The 18,065-nt window shown below is 55.3% G+C and overlaps 1 protein-coding gene across 7 annotated transcripts in view; it reads left to right on the top strand.

The window, feature by feature from the left end:
* TBC1D16 (TBC1 domain family member 16) overlaps positions 1–18,065 on the top strand; it is a 102,948-nt gene that overhangs the window by 19,917 nt on the left and 64,966 nt on the right. For 4 of the 7 annotated variants that reach the window (XM_050764227.1, XM_050764229.1, XM_050764231.1 and 1 more), the window contains exons 2-3: positions 804–1,046; positions 3,348–3,945. In XM_050764227.1, the coding sequence (XP_050620184.1) occupies positions 866–1,046; positions 3,348–3,945 (779 nt within the window). In that variant the 5' untranslated portion in view covers positions 804–865. Of the gene's footprint in view, positions 1–803; positions 1,047–2,096; positions 2,695–3,347; positions 3,946–7,025; positions 8,720–18,065 lie in introns of those variants that run through there. The other 3 variants (XM_050764228.1, XM_050764230.1, XM_050764236.1) reach the window with 3 other exon arrangements.

The following is an 18,065-nucleotide window of genomic DNA, read 5'->3' on the forward strand; positions in this document are numbered from 1 at the left end:
GTAATCTGCCTGCCTCAGCCTCCCAAAGTGCTGGGATTACAGGCGTGAGCCAGTGCACCTGGCCTGTTTATTTCTTTTTTTTTTTTTTTTTGAGACGGAGTCTCGCTTTGTGGCCCAGGCTGGAGTGCAGTGGCTGGATCTCAGCTCACTGCAAGCTCCGCCTCCTGGGTTTATGCCATTCTCCTGCCTCAGCCTCCCGAGTAGCTGGGACTACAGTTGCCCGCCACCTCGCCCGGCTAGTTTTTTGTATTTTTTAGTAGAGACGGGGTTTCACCATGTTAGCCAGGATGGTCTCGATCTCCTGACCTCGTGATCCACCCGTCTCGGCCTCCCAAAGTGCTGGGATTACAGGCTTGAGCCACCGCGCCCGGCCTATTTCTTTTTAATGAATTGGAAGGGCTCACTTGTGCTGACGCAGGTGGGAAACTGGGAAAAGAGAACGCCTGGAGGTTTTTGTGAAGTTGCTGAGGTGGGAACGGGGTTCCTGTAGCTTAGTGGTTCTCCGTGGGAGGGATTTTGTCCTCCAAGGCACATTTGGCAAAGCCTGGAGATGTTCTGGTTGTCATACTGGGAAGGGAGGTGCTAGTGGCATCCAGAGCCGAGGGACGCTGCTCAGCCTCCTGCGATGGACAGGGTGGCCTGGCCCAGGTGGAGAATGTGGCCTACCCCGTATAGAGCTGGGCACCAGCAGGATGCACCCCTGTGGTTAACCAGTACCCACTGGGTGCCGAGGCGACACGTACTGCTGTGAGACAGGACGCAAGTCCACGACCTTGACCATCTCCTCTCTCTTCCTCCCCCAGGCAGGTCTTGACGAGCCCTGCCTGGGCTGACGCGTGCGGAGGATGGAAACACTTGCCCGGCAATGTCTCTGGGCCGCCTCCTTCGCAGGGCCTCCTCCAAAGCCTCGGACCTCCTGACCCTCACCCCTGCTGGCAGCGGCAGCGGGTCCCCCTGTGTCCTGGATGGAGAGATCATCTACTCCAAGAACAATGTCTGCGTGCACCCGCCGGAGGGGCTGCAGGGGCTGGGGGAGCACCACCCAGGTGAGCCAGGGCAGGCGAGGCTCCAGGGTCACAGAGCCCAGGTTATTTTCTGAGTGAGGGCTCTCAAGGCCCTGGGCCACAGCACGTAAGAGAGACAAGTGTGTTTGGTTCCTTTTCCAGAGCATGTAACTAACTGCAGCTGTCCTCCCGGAAGGAGGGTCTGGGGGTGTTAAGTCTGGCTCATGGCAGGCTGGGTGAGTCCCTCAGCCCTGCTGCTTCCAGAGGGAGGGACAAAAAGATGATCCCTGAGGCCTGCCTGGCCCCTTGTCATTCGTGTGAATGACTTGCAACAAATAAATGCATTGCTTTGTTCATCTGTTGCTTTATTTAATTTGCACAACCACCTCATGGGCGTGGCCAGGGCCCCAGCAGGCCTTTTAGATGGGTAAGGACGCTGGTGTTCAGAGAGGCTGAGGGACTCTTGGCTGCACAGTGCCAGTGTGCGGTGGAGGTAGGGCTGCAGGGCAGTCTCTGGACTCTTTCTTCTCATTTCTTCCTGTTGCCGTCCCCTTCCCTGGCTGCTAAAAAGATATTTCAGGGCCCTGCAGCCTAGCTGTGGCCTGCACTGGCACACCCTAACATTTGCTTGGCCTGGGCAAGAGTACAGACAGAAGGCCCAGACAGATGGCAAAATAGTAAAGTTATCGTCTGGGCACGGTGGTTCACACCTATAATCCCAGCACTTTGGGAGGCTGAGGTGGGAGGATTGCTTGAACCCAGGAGTTCGAGACCAGCCTGGGCAACAGAGTTAGACTTCATCTCTATTTAAAAACAAAGTTATACATTACAGTGAGATCTGGGCACTTTATACAAATTATGTTTCAGTCGAATACTGAATACATTTTAAAACAAGACAAAAGTTTAAATTACGCCAATGCCAATGAAACATTTAAAGCGAGTGTTCTGTCCCCCTGCCTTGATAAGTGTATCTTTAAAGCCACTGGCTGGTTGGCTGCGGCTGTGTGGGCAGGGGCTTCTCTGGAGTGCCCTAGAAAGGGGTGCAGGTTCTGGGCGATGCGGCCCCTTGACCTGGAGGTCGCCTGGCCTGAGGTCTTCTAGAGAGAGAGAGACCGGGGAGCAGCTGTCTCGGACCCTCTTGCTGATCTCAAAGCTGCGTGCTTCCAGGATGTGGAAACACTTCTCAGCCTCAGGCTCATGTTACCCTAATGCACAGCTGGCTGACATTCCCCACATTTCCCAGCTTCTCTTGGCAACAGGAGCAGTGCTTAGGAGATTCTAGGGGTCTGAGTTGTGGAGACCTGGAGACTGGGTGGTGGAGGCCCAGGAATTGGGATATCCCAAAGCTGCTTGATGGTGTGTTAGGAGATGCCACCTCCCGCCAGAACTGAGCACTCACCCACTTGCTCTGGCCCAGGAGAAATTGCTCCTCTCCATGTCCCCAGCAACCCCGTCTGTGACGCCAATGCTCACCTCTAAAGATGGCCCCTTCCTCTAACAACCTGCATTTTAAAAATGCCACGAGTGCCACTCATGGTTGGAAAAGATCCAAATACCACCCAGCTTGGATGAATTCTTTTTGTGCAATAGAATGAAGTCTCCAGCCTCCATCCCTCCTAACAGTGCTGTAAAGCCATGAAGCTGGGCACCTGGGCTGCTGGGCTCACACAGACAGGGAGGCCTGAGGCAGGTGAGCCCTGGGGCCAGGGTTGGGGATGTGAACACAGGGAAAGCCCCTGGTACTTGGAAAAGCGCATGGCAAGCCTGAACGGGTGGCTCATCGCCTGCGATCCCAGCACGTTGGGAGGCTGAGGTGGGTGGTTCACTTGAGCTCAGGAGTTTGAGACTAGCTTGGGCAACATAGTGAAACCTTATTTCTAAAAAAAACCAAAAAAATTAGCTGGGTGTGGTGGTGTGCACCTGTAGTCCCAGCTATTCAGGAGGCTGAGGTGGGAGGATTGCTTGAGCCTGGGAGGTGGAGGTTGCAGTGAGCTGAGATTGTGCCACTGCACTCCAGCTTGAAGCACAGAGTGAGACCCTGTCTCAAAGGAAAAAAACAAACCCAAAAACCAAAAAGAAAGGTGCATGGCAAGCTGGTGCTCGGGGACCAGTGCCCCCTGGATCTGCTGGACGTGTGTTCTTAGAAAACATGCGTAGCTGGAATTCATTTCAAGCTCCCCAGTTTCCCGCTGGTGTTTTTGCTCAGGGCCAGGCTGTATCTGAGGCCGGACTGGCACTTCACTGAAGGGCGGTGGCCTCTCCGAGCAGCTCGCCAAAGGTGCCACAAGGGCCTCATCCACAGCCTCCTGGTCTCTAACACACCGTCCCCCTGGCTCCTCACAGGTTACCTGTGCTTGTACATGGAGAAGGATGAGATGCTGGGAGCCACCCTCATCCTGGCGTGGGTCCCCAACTCTCGCATCCAGAGGCAGGACGAGGAGGCCCTACGCTACATCACGCCCGAGAGCTCCCCCGTTCGCAAGGCACCCCGCCCTCGTGGCCGGCGCACCCGGAGCTCAGGAGCCTCCCACCAGCCCTCCCCCACGGAGCTGCGGCCCACCCTGACCCCAAAAGATGAGGACATCCTGGTGGTGACCCAGAGCATTCCGGACGGCGTGCTCGCCAGCCCTGCGCTGGAGGATGAGGAGAAGCTGGCTCAGGGCTTGGGGATGGATGGTGCCCAGCCAGCCTCGCAGCCTACGCGCAGCCCCTCTGGGATCTTGTCGACAGTCAGTCCGCAGGATGTCACCGAGGAGGGGCAGGAGCTGCGGCCCGAGGCCGGGGAGGAGGATGGCTCCTTGGAACTGTCAGCTGAGGGCGTGAGCAGAGACAGCTCCTTCGACTCAGACTCAGATGCCTTCTCCTCGCCCTTCTGCCTCTCGCCCATCAGCGCGGCACTGGCCGAGAGCCGCGGCTCCGTGTTTCTGGAAAGCGACAGCAGGTGAGTTCCTGGTTCTGGGTGTGGGCTCTCGGGAGGCCCCCAAGGCCTGACCTGGGCAGGAAGCAGTCACCTGCATCACCTGTGATGCTAGGTGAGCGCTGGAGGCATCTGCCCGACCTGCCTGTGACTGTGGCTATGGCAGGAGCCCCTCCCCGAGGCGAGGGCTTCAGCAGGGAGTCCCCACTTTCCACTCCACTGAGAGGACTGTGAAGGGTGCGCCGGGGCATCCACATTCTTCTCTCTCCTTGAGCCTTACTAGGACTAAACAGGCCCTGCCAGGTCTGACAGGTCCCTGACCAAGGCCAAGCCCCCAGGAGTCCTTGTCCCTTCTGTTCCCATCTCCGGAGGGGCAGGAGATTGCCAGTCCTCAAGCAAGTGCTCGCGAGGCCCGGTGGCATCATTAGGCTCACGCGCAGGGCTGGCCTAAGCCCAGATGTGCTGCTCCGCTTGGTCCCCAGCTCCCCGCTCTGCCCTGCAGCCCACCAGGCACGTGACCTGGCCCCCTGTGGTCCCCGGAGGTGTTAGCCTCCCTCTTTCTTATAGCTGTGGAGGATGGAACGTAGTCCCGGGGCAGTGTTGACCATATTCACTTGACTCGGCAGCTGCTCTGCACCCCGGGGAGTCCAGCCGGAGTACCTGGACTCCTTGGTAGCCACGCTTGCAGGAGCTAGAGTTGGACCCATGCCCTGTGGGGAGTTCCCTGGGTCTTGGAACCCAAAGAGACTTTCCTGAGTGGGGAGGGTTGCATGGTGCCACGAGGGTCCTCATGGCCTTGGGGTGAGTGCCAGTGAGGTCGCATAGGCATGGAGCCCCAGAGCCAGCACAGGGGCCGTGCATCCAACTTCCACAGCCCCTTCCTATGCCCTGGCCGTGGTCCTTATGCTCATTAGATTTCTAGGCAAATAATGATGGTGACCACAGACAACAGTAAGAACTGACATCAGTCAGCAAGCAGGTCATTAACTGTTGAGCTCGTGGTGTGAGCTGGGCGCATGCTGGACGTGGGTGGTCCAGGCCTCGCCTGGGCGCTGGACACCACGGGCTGTGGATGGTACACGTGTGTGCTTTCCACAGCCCCACGCCCTGTGAGGTGGGCCCTCATCTTATCCCCTGCTATCGAAGGGGAAAGGGAGGCTCAGAGAATGTCAGCAACTTGCCAGGCATCACCCAGCCAGTGCCCGGGCCAAGCTGGGATGTGAACCCAGCTGGGTCTGCCCCAGGGCTGCAGCATAAAAGGTCACCCCAGGCCGATTAAGCCAGGGAGTGGCAGGGCATGACGTAGGGACACAGGCTTTGCTGGCCTCAGCGGGGGTGACTGGGGGACAGCTTCTTCCCTGATTTTATCCCTCCAATAAGATGCAGTCCATTAGAGCCCCAGGGTGAACTGATAACATTCATCTCAATTATTTGAGAGTGCAGATAAAAGGAGCCGTGACCGAGGACTCCAGGTCCCAGGAGGCTTGCTGAGCTGGGTGGCGTCAGGGGCCAGGGAACCCGAGGGGGTGGTGGGGGATGGGGACCGAACGCTGGTCCTGGCCTGGGTCCTGCTGGCCGGACTCAGTCGGAGCTCCCCCTGGTGGTGCCAGGCCGACAGTGCAGCAGAGCCTGCGGGCGTCCCCATGTCCCCGCATCCCCAGGGCCCAGGCGAGGGGAAGGTCCCAGCTGTGTCCCAGAGAGGTGGTGGGGTTGGCCCACGGTCTTGGGGCTGAGGACTCCGTGGCAGAACCACAACCAGAACCTGGCCAGTCAGCGCTCTGTCCAGCAGCCCCATCTCGTAGGGAGCTCAGGTTTAGGAGTTAGGGAGTTGAGTGCTGGTTGAGTCCTGGCACCCCTGGTAAGTGTGAACCTGGGAAATTCTTTCTGTTCTTGGAGGCTCGGTTTCCCTGTTTGTAAGATGAGGCTGGTAATGTCCACTTTCTGGGGGTATTGTAAGAATGCACCCCGGTTCCCCTTTCCCTGCCCTCCGCCTTGCTGGTTCTCCAACCTGGCTGCATGTGGGGTGCTCCTGGGGGGAACCTTTATACAACGCTGATGCCCAGGTGCCTCCAGGTTCTTCTAGAGTAGTGATTCTCACCCAGGGCCGAGTCTGTCCCCAGGGGGTGTGTGGCAATGCCAGGAGACACTTTTTTGTCACAACTGAGGGTAGGGGTGTATTGACATCAGTGAGCAGCGGACAGGGGTGCTGTGCACTCACTCTGGAAGCCAAGCTGCCCCTCTGCCTGGGACCCGCCGGGGGCCTCCCATCATTTTCAGGATGAAGCGTCATCTCCTTCACTCGGGGTCGAAGGCCCACCACCATCTGGCCCTGCTGAGCGATGCCACCTCCCTTCCTGCCCCCGCACTGTGCACACCTCCAAGTTCGTCATCCTCTCTGCCTCTAGATCTCGTGGGGCTCTCTCTGCCTCATGCCTTTGGCCAGGGATCCCCTCGGCCTGGGCTTCTTCCTCCCACTCTCTCCTAACCGGCCAGCTTGTATGTTTGAGACTCAGCTCCTGGGGCGGGGCACCTTCATGTCAGCTTTTGGTGGAGGCTTCTCTATTCCCCCCAACCCTGGGCTGAGGAGGGCACTCCCCATGGCCCCCTTCTCTGCTGTGACACTCGAGCCCCCACTGAGATACCCCGTCCGCCTGTCCGTCCCCAACTGCTGGGAGGCAGATGGTGGTGAAGGAGCAAATTTTGGGGCCCGACAGATCTGTTTCCAGTCCTGGCATCACCCGAGTTGTGTGTGATCTTGTGGCCGTTACCTCCCATGTCCAAAACACAGATTCCTCACGGGTGTGAAATGGGGCCAAGAACCCCCGTGTAGGCCGAGCATGGTGGCTCAAGCCTGTAATCCCAGCACTTTGGGAGGCCGAGACAGGTGGATCACAAGGTCAGGAGATCGAGACCATCCTGGCTAACACGGTGAAACCCGTCTCTACTAAAAAAATACAAAAAAACTAGCCGAGCGAGGTGGCAGGCGCCTGTGGTCCCAGCTACTCGGGAGGCTGAGGCAGGAGAATGGCATAAACCCTGGAGGTGGAACTTGCAGTGAGCCGAGATCTGGCCACTGCACTCCAGCCTGGGCGACAGAGCGAGACTCCGTCTCAAAAAAAAAAAAAAGAATCCCCTTGTAGGGCAGAGTTGGCGTGAGGGTTGAGTACCAGCCTGGGGCATGGGGTCAGCAAGCCTGGCCTGGGACTCATCCCCACCCAGAGACCGTGACTGGGGGTGCTTACCGCAGCCTGGTCCTGCTCCTGATGAAGGCTCAGAAAATGCCTCTTGGCCACGTGGCCGCGGGCTTGGTGCGGCTCACTCCTCAGGCCTGTGTCCGCCCGGTCCAGGCGGGGCTCGCTGAATGTGGCGAGGTGCAGCTTTGTGCTGGGACGAGGTGGATGTGGATGGGACTCTCCTCACTCCTCCAGAAGTGTGTGCTTTGGTCCAGGCTGTGAAAACAGCCTGTCTCCAAGACAGACTGCTGGGAGCTTTCTTTTTATTTTAAAAAAAGTAGATACAGAGGCCGGGCGCTGTGACTCATGCCTGTAATCCCAGCACTTTGGGAGGCCAAGGTGGGTGGATCGCTTGAGCCTAGGAGTTCAAGACCAGCCTGGGGAAAATGGCAAAACCTCGTCTCTATACAAAATACGTAAAAATTAGCTGGGCATAGTGGTACATTCCTATGGTCCCAGCTACTCAGGAGGCTGAGGCAGGAGGATGGCTGGAGCCTGGGAGGTGGAGGCTGGAGTGAGCTGTGATCACGCCACTGCACTCTAACCTGGGTGACAGAGAGATACCCTGTCTGGAAAAAAAAGAAAAGAAAAGCAGACAAGGATTCTGAAAGGGGCTGGGTGAGCCCTGGAATCTGCATTTCCCTGGTCTTCCCTTGCTTCTGTGTGCTTCTGGCCCCCACAACGTGGTAGACCCAGGAAGCAGAGGTGGCGCTTCTTGCTCCCTCCCCATCCCCCGGGCCTTCGTGTGATGGGACTGGAGATCTTGGCTAAGGTGGTTAATTGTCCTAGACGCTGTAGAGAAGGCGTCCCCAGCCCAGTTGCCGGTGAGAATGCCCTGGGCAGCTTTACAAATCCTGATGCCCAGGCTGCACCCAGACCAATTAAACCAGGATCGCTGGAGTAGGGGCCCAGGTATGGGAATGTTTTGAACTTCCTGGGGGTTTCTGAAGTGTAGGCAGCGTTGAGAACCCCTGCTGTGAAGGGGCTCAGAGAGAGAGAGAGAGAGAGAGAGAGAGAGAGAGAGACAGAGAGACAGAGAGACAGAGAGACAGCGCAAGTGAGAGAGCGAGCGCGCGCCTGGTGCTCTGGGGTGGGGAGGGGCGTCAGGGCCGAGGCCCCCAGAGGACTGGCCACTCCGCAGGGGTGTTGGTGAGGACTCGGGTGCACCCATCGCCACTCTGAGGGGTGGGACGTCTAGTAATAATTAACTGTGTGGTTGAGTCCCCCGGGAGGGCAGAGCAGGTAGACCGGCTCGAGGGTCCCCTCTAGTGGTGGATCTGAAGAACTGCACGTGCAGGCTGCGTGTCTGGCTGGGATTGGCCAGGATGGACAACGCCCCCACCCACCGCGGGGCCGAGGGTCCCCCAGGTACGTGGTTATTTGGCAAGTAGTTCACAGAAGAGCGGAGGGGTTAGAAAAGCGACCCCTGGGCTGCCCACATTCGTGTGCTACCTGTAGAGTATGGCCAGGTGGGGCCTGGAGGGTGAGCCCACCTACCAAACCCAGGGGTCTCCTTTGGAACCCCCAGCCCCCAGTGCAGCGACGGCCTGGAAATCCTTGACCAAGTGAGTATTCAAGGCTGACTTGGGGGATGGGCTGATAAGGAGAGCTGCTGTGCCAGTGCGAAGTCCTGCCTCCTGGCGCTGAGACCCCAAGACCCTGGGCTTCCCCGAGCCGGGGGTGAGTCCTGGGCTGTCTTGGTCCTGTACCCTCCCAGTGTCAGAAAGCAAGGCTCTGGGGTGTGCTGGGGAGGGTGACCACCAGGCACGACTGGTCATCCTGCCCTTGGTTTCTGTGCTGGAAGGTACCCTCCAGCCTAAAAGGCCAGTTGGGTGAGGGTATGGAAAAACGGGGCACCATGGGGCCGGCACCGTGTCCACTGGCCCTGCCCTGGGGATGTGCATTGATGACCTGGATAAAGAACTGAAACAAGCCTGGGAAACATAGAGAGACCCCGTCTCTACCAAAAAAGAAAAAAAATTAGCTGGGTGTGGTGGTGCACACCTTTAGTCCCAGCTACTCCGGAGGCTGAGGCAGGAGGACTGCTTGAGCCTGGGAGGTGGAGGCTGCAGTGAGCCATGATCACACCAGTGCACTCAAGCCTGGGTGACAGAGTGAGACCTTGTCAAAACAAAACAAAATAAATACCAGATTCTGCTCCCTAAGTGAAAATGTCTGTTCTGGGCCTCATCCTAAGAAAGAATCCAAATTACGTATAGAAAGGCCAAAGTGGCCAGCATGTAGCTCAGGCCTGTAATTCTAGCACTTTGGGAGGCTAAGGCGGGCAGATCACTTGAGGTTGGGAGTTCAAGGCCAGCATGGCCAACACAGTGAAACCCCGTCTCAACTAAAAATACAAAAATTAGTTCAGCGTGGTGGCATGTGCCTGTAATCCCAGCTATTTGGGAAGCTGAAGCAAGAGAATTGCTTGAACTTGGGAGGCAGAGGTTGCAGTGAGCCGAGATGGCACCCCTGCACTCCAGCCTGGGTGACAGAGCTAGACCTTGTCTCAAAAGAAAAAAAAATTAGAAAGACAAAAGCATCTGCATGAAGATGTTCATTGTGGTATTCCTTACAGTGGAGAAAAAGGGGCAGATCGTAAGAATCCAACAGCAGAGGAGGTGGATCAACTAAGGTCTCTCTAAGGTCCCTCTATTGGATCAGGGAGTTTCCAAACCTGGGCTCACAAGCCCCTGAAATCTTACCCCACCTTTTTCATATGAGGAGGGGGCACCATCTGACTTCCCAAAAGGTCTGTGACCCATAAAAGGTTCAGAAGCTCAGTGCTGCCAGATAGAAGATGTGGGATTGACAAGGACTGTCAAATAGTCCATGCTGTGTTGCAGAGTAGCAATTTACAGTGAATCAGACACAAAGCAAGAAACAGGTTATGATTCTGCACATTGCAGTTAAACTATGTGAAGACGCCTGAGGTGTGGATGAGGCTGTCACAGCAGGGCTGCCCAGCAGAGCTTCTGCCAGGACAGACAGAACCCAGGTCTGCGCCATCCTGCACAGCAGCTGCTGGCTTCATGCAGCTCTTGAACCCTTGAAATGGTGCAAGTGCAACCGAGCAACCGAATTTTTAATTTTGCGTAATACGGATTAATAAAATTGTTTTTAATTTAAAAATGTTTTTAAATTTCGTTTTTAGTGACAGAGTCTCACTCTATGGCTCAGGCCGGCGTACAGTGGCGGCAGCACAATCACAGCTCACTGCAGCCTCGACCTCCTGGGCTCGAGTGATCCTCCCACCTCAGCCTCTTGAGTAGCTGGGATTGCAGGTGTGCGCCACCAGGCCCAGTTCATTTATTTTATTTTATTTTTTAGAGACAGAGTCTCACTGTGTTGCCCAGGCTGGTCTCAAACTCCTAGGCTCAAGTGACCCTCCTGCCTGGGCCTCCCAAAGTGCTGGGATTACAGGCATGAGCCACGTGCCTGGCCTTGATTAATATAAACTGGAATAGCACCTGTGATCAGTGGCCACGGCAGTGGATGGCAGAGGTTGAGAGGAAGATGTGTCCATATGTTAGCCTAGTGTGATTATGAGCACTTTTTAAAAAGAAATTTCTGTTTTCAAAAATGTTATTCTGTGATTATATTAAGCTTAAGATGAAAACCAATGTATAAAAATAGACAGACAGGGAGAACCCTGCACATTTGGGCGGGTTTAGCATCTCCCACTGCCCTTCATGCTTGCTAATTAATGAAGAGGCCTCCAGGGCAAGCTGGTCACTGAGGTCCTTCCAGTGACACCAGTGCCACCGCCCTGCCACCTTAGGTCCCGTGCCACCAGCGGGGCCTCCCCCTGGGGAAGTGAGTGTTTCCTTCTGTCTCTCCCCAGGTCCTCTTGTCATTCCCAGCATGTGTTCTCGAGGCAGCCAGTCTAGGCAAGACGGTGTCTGGGTGTTGGGAGGGGCTGGGTGGCCTGGCCTCGGGGTTTGGCCACTTATTACTGTGGTTTCTGTCATACAGTTCCTGCCAGGTCAGACTTAGTCCAGGCGGGTTGGTGCGGCCACAGGTGGGCAAGGGCCAGGAACAATGTGCTGCCCACCCCCGGGGTCCTGCTGGGACCCCCTGCCCTCCCTCTTTCCTCTTGCCTTTTCCTGTGCACAAACTGGACACCTCACCCCAAGCATCGCCGCTTCCCACCCTGCTCCCTGCAGCTGGAATGTTCTCCTCTCTCCTGCTGAAACCCCAGCCCACCTGCAAGCAGAGAAGACTTTCTCCTCCATAACGCTGCTGGGACCTGAGTTTTCTCTCTGGAGAGATCCCATCACGGCCGCGTGCTGTTCCCTACGTGCGCCACCGTGCCCGCGTGCTTCCTCGCGGGGCCCTCCCCGTGCCTGGGCCGGTGCTGTCAGCAGAGCGTCCTGCAGTGCACGCGGTCCTGTGCCTATGCCCCACTGTGTGTGGTCACCACGCCCTGGAAACACGGCAGATGTGGCCAAGCAACTGGACTTTGGTCTTTCTTTATCTCCAATGAATGTGAAGTTTGATAGTCACAGCGGGAGGCTTCCGTGCCCGACAGCACAGGACTGGATGCAATGTTCCTGGGAGGATGGAAGGTGGACCCTAGAAACGTAGCAACCCTCCCAGCAGGACAGGCCTGAAAAATTCTGACAAAAGTAATGGGGGAAAGATAAGATGATAAGATAAGGCCCCTTTACTCCCTCAGGGTGGCCGCCGTCGTGGGGGCAATAGCACAAAGGTTCACCAGGAGCCGACCAGTGCTTGGACAGCAGACCCCAAGGGGTGGCTATTCCCCACCTCACATGGCTTCCCTGGCAGGTGCCGGCCCACCCCGCAGGGCATGCAAGGCAGAAATAAACGGCATCTAAGTGCTTTTTGCCTTTAGGAGGAACAGGCTCCCTGTCGATCAAGTATCAGTAGCAGTGGCTGAATTATTAATGGCGTTATCATTCATCGTTGGTGTAACGGCCCCTGTCCTCCCACACAGCACAGAGGACAGAAATGAGGCTCTCGGGGAAGAGTCCAGTCTCAGAATAAACTAGAATCAGTGCGCTCGGTGGGCCAGGACCCATTGCTGGGAAGCATCCTTGCAGGAGCTCCCATGGAAGGCCCTGGGGGTGTCACCCTGGCCTCGCAAAGGTCTGCTCAGGCTCTGGATCCCTTCTGCGTTTCCTGCCATTCCTTTTCTGCCCAACCCTCCAGGCAAGCCCGAGGCAGATGAGAAACTCCTAGAGATGGGCAAAGAAGTGAGCGGTGGCACACGAATCAGGACGCGCTTTGCCCTTCCCGTCTCTGTTCCGGGGTTCTGGGGTGCGGCAGCTGCCCAGCAAATCAGAGCCCAGAGCAGGAGAGAGGGGGACGCAAAGCGGGGGACGAGGAAGGGAGTGGGAGGCAGGGGTGGAGAGAAGGGCACGTGAGAGGGTCCAGGGTAGGAGACAGCAAGGAGAGGGGGGCAAGGAGTGAGTGGGGAGGGTGGGCCGTGCATGTCTTAGGGGCCACTCCAGCAGCAGCGGGGACCAGGGGTGGGTGCAACACAGATATCCAGGAGCTGCCGCTACCCAGGGGAGGGACAGCTGGGTCCCAGAGAGACCTCAGAGGTGGGATGGCCCGGACCTGGGAGGGCTGCATCCTCCATTCCTCCCAAATTTCAGGATCAAGTCACCGATCCCCGTCGTGGGCCAACCAGGGTGCCCGGGGATGCCCTGAGAGCGCCTGCCGCCCCCTGAGGATGCTCCAGGAACCCCCGCCCACCCCTCCTGGGCCCCAGCACAGCCTGGCAGCCGGGAAGCCAGCAGCTCCTGAAGATCTGTTGTTTGGGTTTGTTTGTGCTTCTGTAACCGGGAGCTGAGATTTATTTCTTTAAAACATCCCATTGCCCGACACCCTGCAATCTGTTCTGTGTGGCGTTCAGACTAATCTCGTCTTGTTTCTGTAGCACTTGGCAGGCTCTGTGTGGCGTTCCTCCCTCCCCCAGACTCCCCCCCGCCCAAGCCAAGGTGGCCACTACCAGCTGCTCTGCCTGCGCCCAGAGGGTGGCCGATGGCGGGGGTCCGAGGGAAGCTGTTACAGGAAGGGCAGCTGGCTGGTCCAAGCCCCGTGGACTGGCGTGTGGCCACGGTCAGTCTAGAAATGGCCACAGGACATGGCCTCGTCCTGGGAGTCTCACTGCCAGGTGGAGAGGCCAAGCAGGCGCCCAGCCGAGCACTGGCCCCTCCCTGGCTGCCCCTCAGCTCCGGGAGCTTGGAGGGGCTGCCAAAGAATTCGGCCGGGACACCACCATGCCCAGCCCTCTGGTGTGCGACTCTGGCGTGGCTGTTTGGCTCACACATGATGTCTAGGCAGAGAAGGGGCTGGCAGGCTTGGTTGGGCGAGGCCTGTGAGTGGGCAAGCATTGGTCAGAGGCCCAGCTGTGAATCGAAGCCCCACTCAGGACCCCCAGGGGTGGCCTTGGATGATGCTGAACTACTCTGTGCCTCAGTTTACTCCTCTGTGAAGTTGGGGCATTATGGGGGTTCAGGAAGGCTGTGCATGTAAAGCTCCGCGCAGAGGGCTCAGTACAGGGCATTAAACAGTCATCATCACTGTGTATCTGACTGAGTTACCAGCCCCGTTGGATGTGCTTGTATCAGTGTCCTGAGGCTGCTGTGACCAAGGACCACAAACTGGGTTCTTGAAACAAGAGAAATTTATTCTCTCACAGTCCTGGAGGCCAGAAGTCCAAAATCAAGGTGTCTGCAGAGCCAGCCTCCCTCTGGAAGGTCTAGGGGAGGGTCCTTCCTGGTCTCTTCCAATTTGGGTGGCTGCAGGCATTCCTTGGCTTGTGGCCACATCGTTCTGACCTCTGCCTCTGTTGCCACATGGACAGGGTGTGTCCCTTTGTGTGCCCTCTCTTCTTCTCATACGATGCCAGTCATTAGATAGGGCCCACTCGAATGCAGGGTGACCTCGTCTTAGCTTGGTGACATCTGCTGAGACCCTATTTCTGAATAAGGTCGCATTGGGAGCTCCCATGTGGACACGAATCTGGGGGGAGCACTGTTCACCGCGACACATGCTCTATGGGTGCTGACCTGAATCCCAGACACAGAGCCTGATGTCCGTGTGGTCATCACCCCATTTTAGGAAAGGGTGACGCAGAGCTCAAGCCTCCAATGCAAAGTGATGGCTGAGCAGTGACTCTGGTTAAAAATAAAAAGCGAAAAACCAAACACAATCAGGGCCCTGAGCAACCCCTTGTTTCTGTCGTGTCAGTTGCTCCTCATGGCCCAGCCTCGTTGACCCTGAGAGCTGAGCGAGTGAGTCTGGTCAGGAGTCCTAGACAGGGGACAGTCCCTGGGGCCCCAGCAAAGACGCTGTAGAAATGGGCTTCAGAAGAGACAAAAGAGATTGTGCTCATTTTAGAAATTCGAGGGTGGCCGGGCACGGTGGTTCACGCCCGTAATCCCCGCATTTTGAGGGCCCACAGCGGGTGGATCAACTGAGGTCAGGATTTCGAGACCAGCCTGGCCAACACAGCGAAACCCCGTCTCTACTAAAAAATACAAAAATTAGCCGGGCATGGTGATGGATGCCTGTAGTCCCAGCTACTCAGGAGGCTGAGACAGGAGAATCGCTTGAACCCAGGAGGCGGAGCTTGCAGTGAGCCGAGATCACACCACTGCACTTCAGCCTGGGCGACAGTGAGACTCTGTCTCAAAAAAAAAAAAAAAAAAAAAAAAAAAATTTGGGGGAAAGGCAGAAGGGAAATATTTGTTTGTGATCTTCGATCCCTCTGGTGTTGCCGTTATCATTTGGGTAGGTTTTCTTCCTGGCTTTTCAAAGTTGGGAATTGTAATTATCTATTCCGGGGTTGGCAGGTGAGCCAGACAGCAAGTATTTTCTGCTTTGGGGGCCAAATGGTCTTGGCTGCAGCTTTTCAACTCTGCCCTTGTAGCATGGAAGCCACCACACAATGTATGTTAATTGGCATGGCTGTGTGCCATTAAATTCTTTTTTTTTTTTCGAGACAGTATCCACTCTGCTGCCCAGGCTGGAGTACAGTGGTGTGATCTTGACTTACTGCAACCTCCACCTCCTGAGTTCAAGTAATTCTCCTGCCTCAGCCTCCCGACTAGCTGGGACTATAGGTGCGCACCACCACACCCAGCTAATTTTTGTATTTTTACTAGAGACGGGGTTTCGCCATGTTGGCCAGGCTGATCTCAAAACTCCTGACCTCAGGTGATCCACCCGCCTCGGCCTCCCAGAGTGCTGGGATTACAGGCGTGAGCCACCGTGCCCGGCCCCATTCGCATTTTATTAAGGATACTGAAAGTGGAATTTCATATAATTTTCGTGTGTTGTGAAATATTCTCCTCTGGATTTTTTTCAACATTTAAAAATGTTCCAAACCATCCTTCACACGGAAACCTGCACACAGGTGTTTGTAACCGCTTCATTCATACAGGTGCAGTGGAAGCAGTCAGGATGCTCTGCAGTGGTGGGTGGGTGAGGGAACAGCGGCACGTCCCTGCAAGGGAATATTGTTTATTGATGAAAGGAAATGAGCTGTCAAGCCTCGAGCAGACGTGGAGGATGCTGAGATGTACATCACTATGTGAAAGAAGCCAACCTAGGCCGGGCGCGGTGGCTCACACCTGTAATCCCAGCACTGTGGGAGGCCGAGGCGGGTGGATCACTTGAGCTCAGGAGACCAGCCTGGGCAACATGGTGAAACCTTGTCTCTAAGAAAATAAAATAAAATAAAATAAAATAAAATAAAATAAAATAATAATAATACAAAAATTAGCCGGGCATGGTGGCTCACACCTATAGTCCCAGCTACTTGGGGGGCTGAGGCAGGAGGATTGCTTGAGCCCAGTAGGCGGAGGTTGCAGTGAGCTTAGATGGCACCACTGCCCTCCAAACTGGGTGACAAAGTGAGACCCCATCTCAAAAAAACAAAAAAAAGAAAGAAAAGAAGCCAGTCTGAAAAGCCTGCAAGCGGCATGATTTCAGCTCTAGGACATTCTGGAAAAGGCAAAATTAGGAAGACAGTGAATAGATCAACAGCTGCTGGGGGCTCAAGGGGAGAAAAAGATAAATGGGCAGATACTGGATTCCAGGGGCAGCAACACTATTCTTTTCCTTTTCTTCTTCTTTTTTTTTTTTTTTTTTTGACAGAGTTTTGCTCTTGTCACCCAGACTAGAGTGCAACGGCGCACCTTAGCTCACTGCAACCTTTACCTCCCGGGTTCAAGCGATTCTCCTGCCTCAGCCTGTTGAGTAGGTGGGATTACAGGCACCTGCCACCACACCTGGCTAATTTTTGTATTTTTGGTAGCGACGGGGTTTCGCCATGTTGGCCAGGCTGGTATCGAACTCCTGACCTCAGGTGATCCGCCCGCTTCGGCCTCCCACAGTGCTGGGATTACAGGCATGAGCCACCGTGCCTGGCTGCGGCGACACTCTTCTGTCTGAGGCTGCCGTGGTGGACGCCTGCCACTGTGTCTGTGAAACCCCATAGACTGTACACTCCAAGAGTAAACCCTAGTAGAAGCTGTGAACATCAGTTATTACTGATAATGTATCAACATTGGCTCATCGGTTATAGCAAATGTACCACACAAATGCAAGACGTTAATAGTATGGGAAAGTGGCCGGGCGCAGTGGCTCACGCCTGTAATCCCAGCACTTTGGGAGGCCGAGGTGGGCGGATCACCAGGTCAGGAGATCGAGACCATCCTGGCTAACACAGTGAGACCCTGTCTCTACTAAAAATACAAAAAATTAGCCAGGCGCGGTGGCGGGCACCTGTAGTCCCAGCTACTCAGGAGGCTGAATCAGGAGAATGGCGTGAACCCGGGAGGTGGAGCTTGCAGTGAGCCGAGATCGTGCCACTGCACTCCAGCCTGGGCGACAGAGCAAGACTCCGTCTCAAAAAAATGAAAATAAAATAAAATAAAATAGTATAGGAAAGTGTGTGCATTGAGGGGGAACTTGCTGTACTCTGCTCAGTTTTTCTGTGAACCTAAAATCGGTCTAAAAAAGTCTATTCATTTTAAAAAGTCTTTGTTCATGGGCTGTGCAGAGGCAGAGGGCAGCCTCAATTTGGCCCTCGGGCCACGGTTTGTGGACCCCCGGTTTAGGCTAGCCGTGCCCAATAGAAATGTAATGTGAGCCACCTCTGTGATTTAAAATTTTCTATTGGCCACATTTAAAAGTTTTTATTTTGAAATAACTACAGGAAGTTTCAAAAAAAAAAATGGTACTGGGAGGCCCTATACACCTTTCGCCCACTTCCCCCCGTGGTAACATCCTGCATAGAAATGTAGTGCATTCTCCAAACCAGGAAATTGAGGTTGGTACAGTCCACAGGTCTCACGGGTATTACAGGCACCCATCTGTGCTTGTGTGTATAGAATCCTGTGCCACTGGGTCACATGTAGCTTCCCGCAACTACCACCACTAGCTAGACGCTGAACCACTCCTCCACCACAGGGTTCCTCCACGCTGCCCTGGCATAGAGTTCGCCAACTCCCTAACCCCGGGCAACCACTCCTCTACAGGAATTTTACGTAACTGGAACCCTGCACAATGTCAGCTTTGAGATGGACTTTTTTTGGTTCAGCATCATCCCGTGAAGCTGTATCCAAGCTGTCGTGCATGTCGAGAACCTGTTCCTTTTAACTGCTGAGTGGCAGTACGCCATGATGTGGCCATCCCACAGTCTGTGCGCTCACCCACTGAAGGACACGAGCCATGGCTTCCCATTCAGAGGAGATTGTGAATAAAGCTCCCAGAAATATTCATGTGTGGGGTTTTGTTGGAATCTAAGTTTTCATTTCTCTAGGATAAATTCCCGTGAATGCACTTGCCGAGTCATATGTGGATTGATTGTGTGATTAGTTTTTGTAAATACGTTTCTTAATGTAGTAAAATTAGAGACAGGGTTTTTGC

The sequence above is a fragment of the Macaca thibetana genome, chromosome 16 (assembly GCF_024542745.1).
Source record: "Macaca thibetana thibetana isolate TM-01 chromosome 16, ASM2454274v1, whole genome shotgun sequence".
NCBI lineage: Eukaryota > Metazoa > Chordata > Mammalia > Primates > Cercopithecidae > Macaca > Macaca thibetana.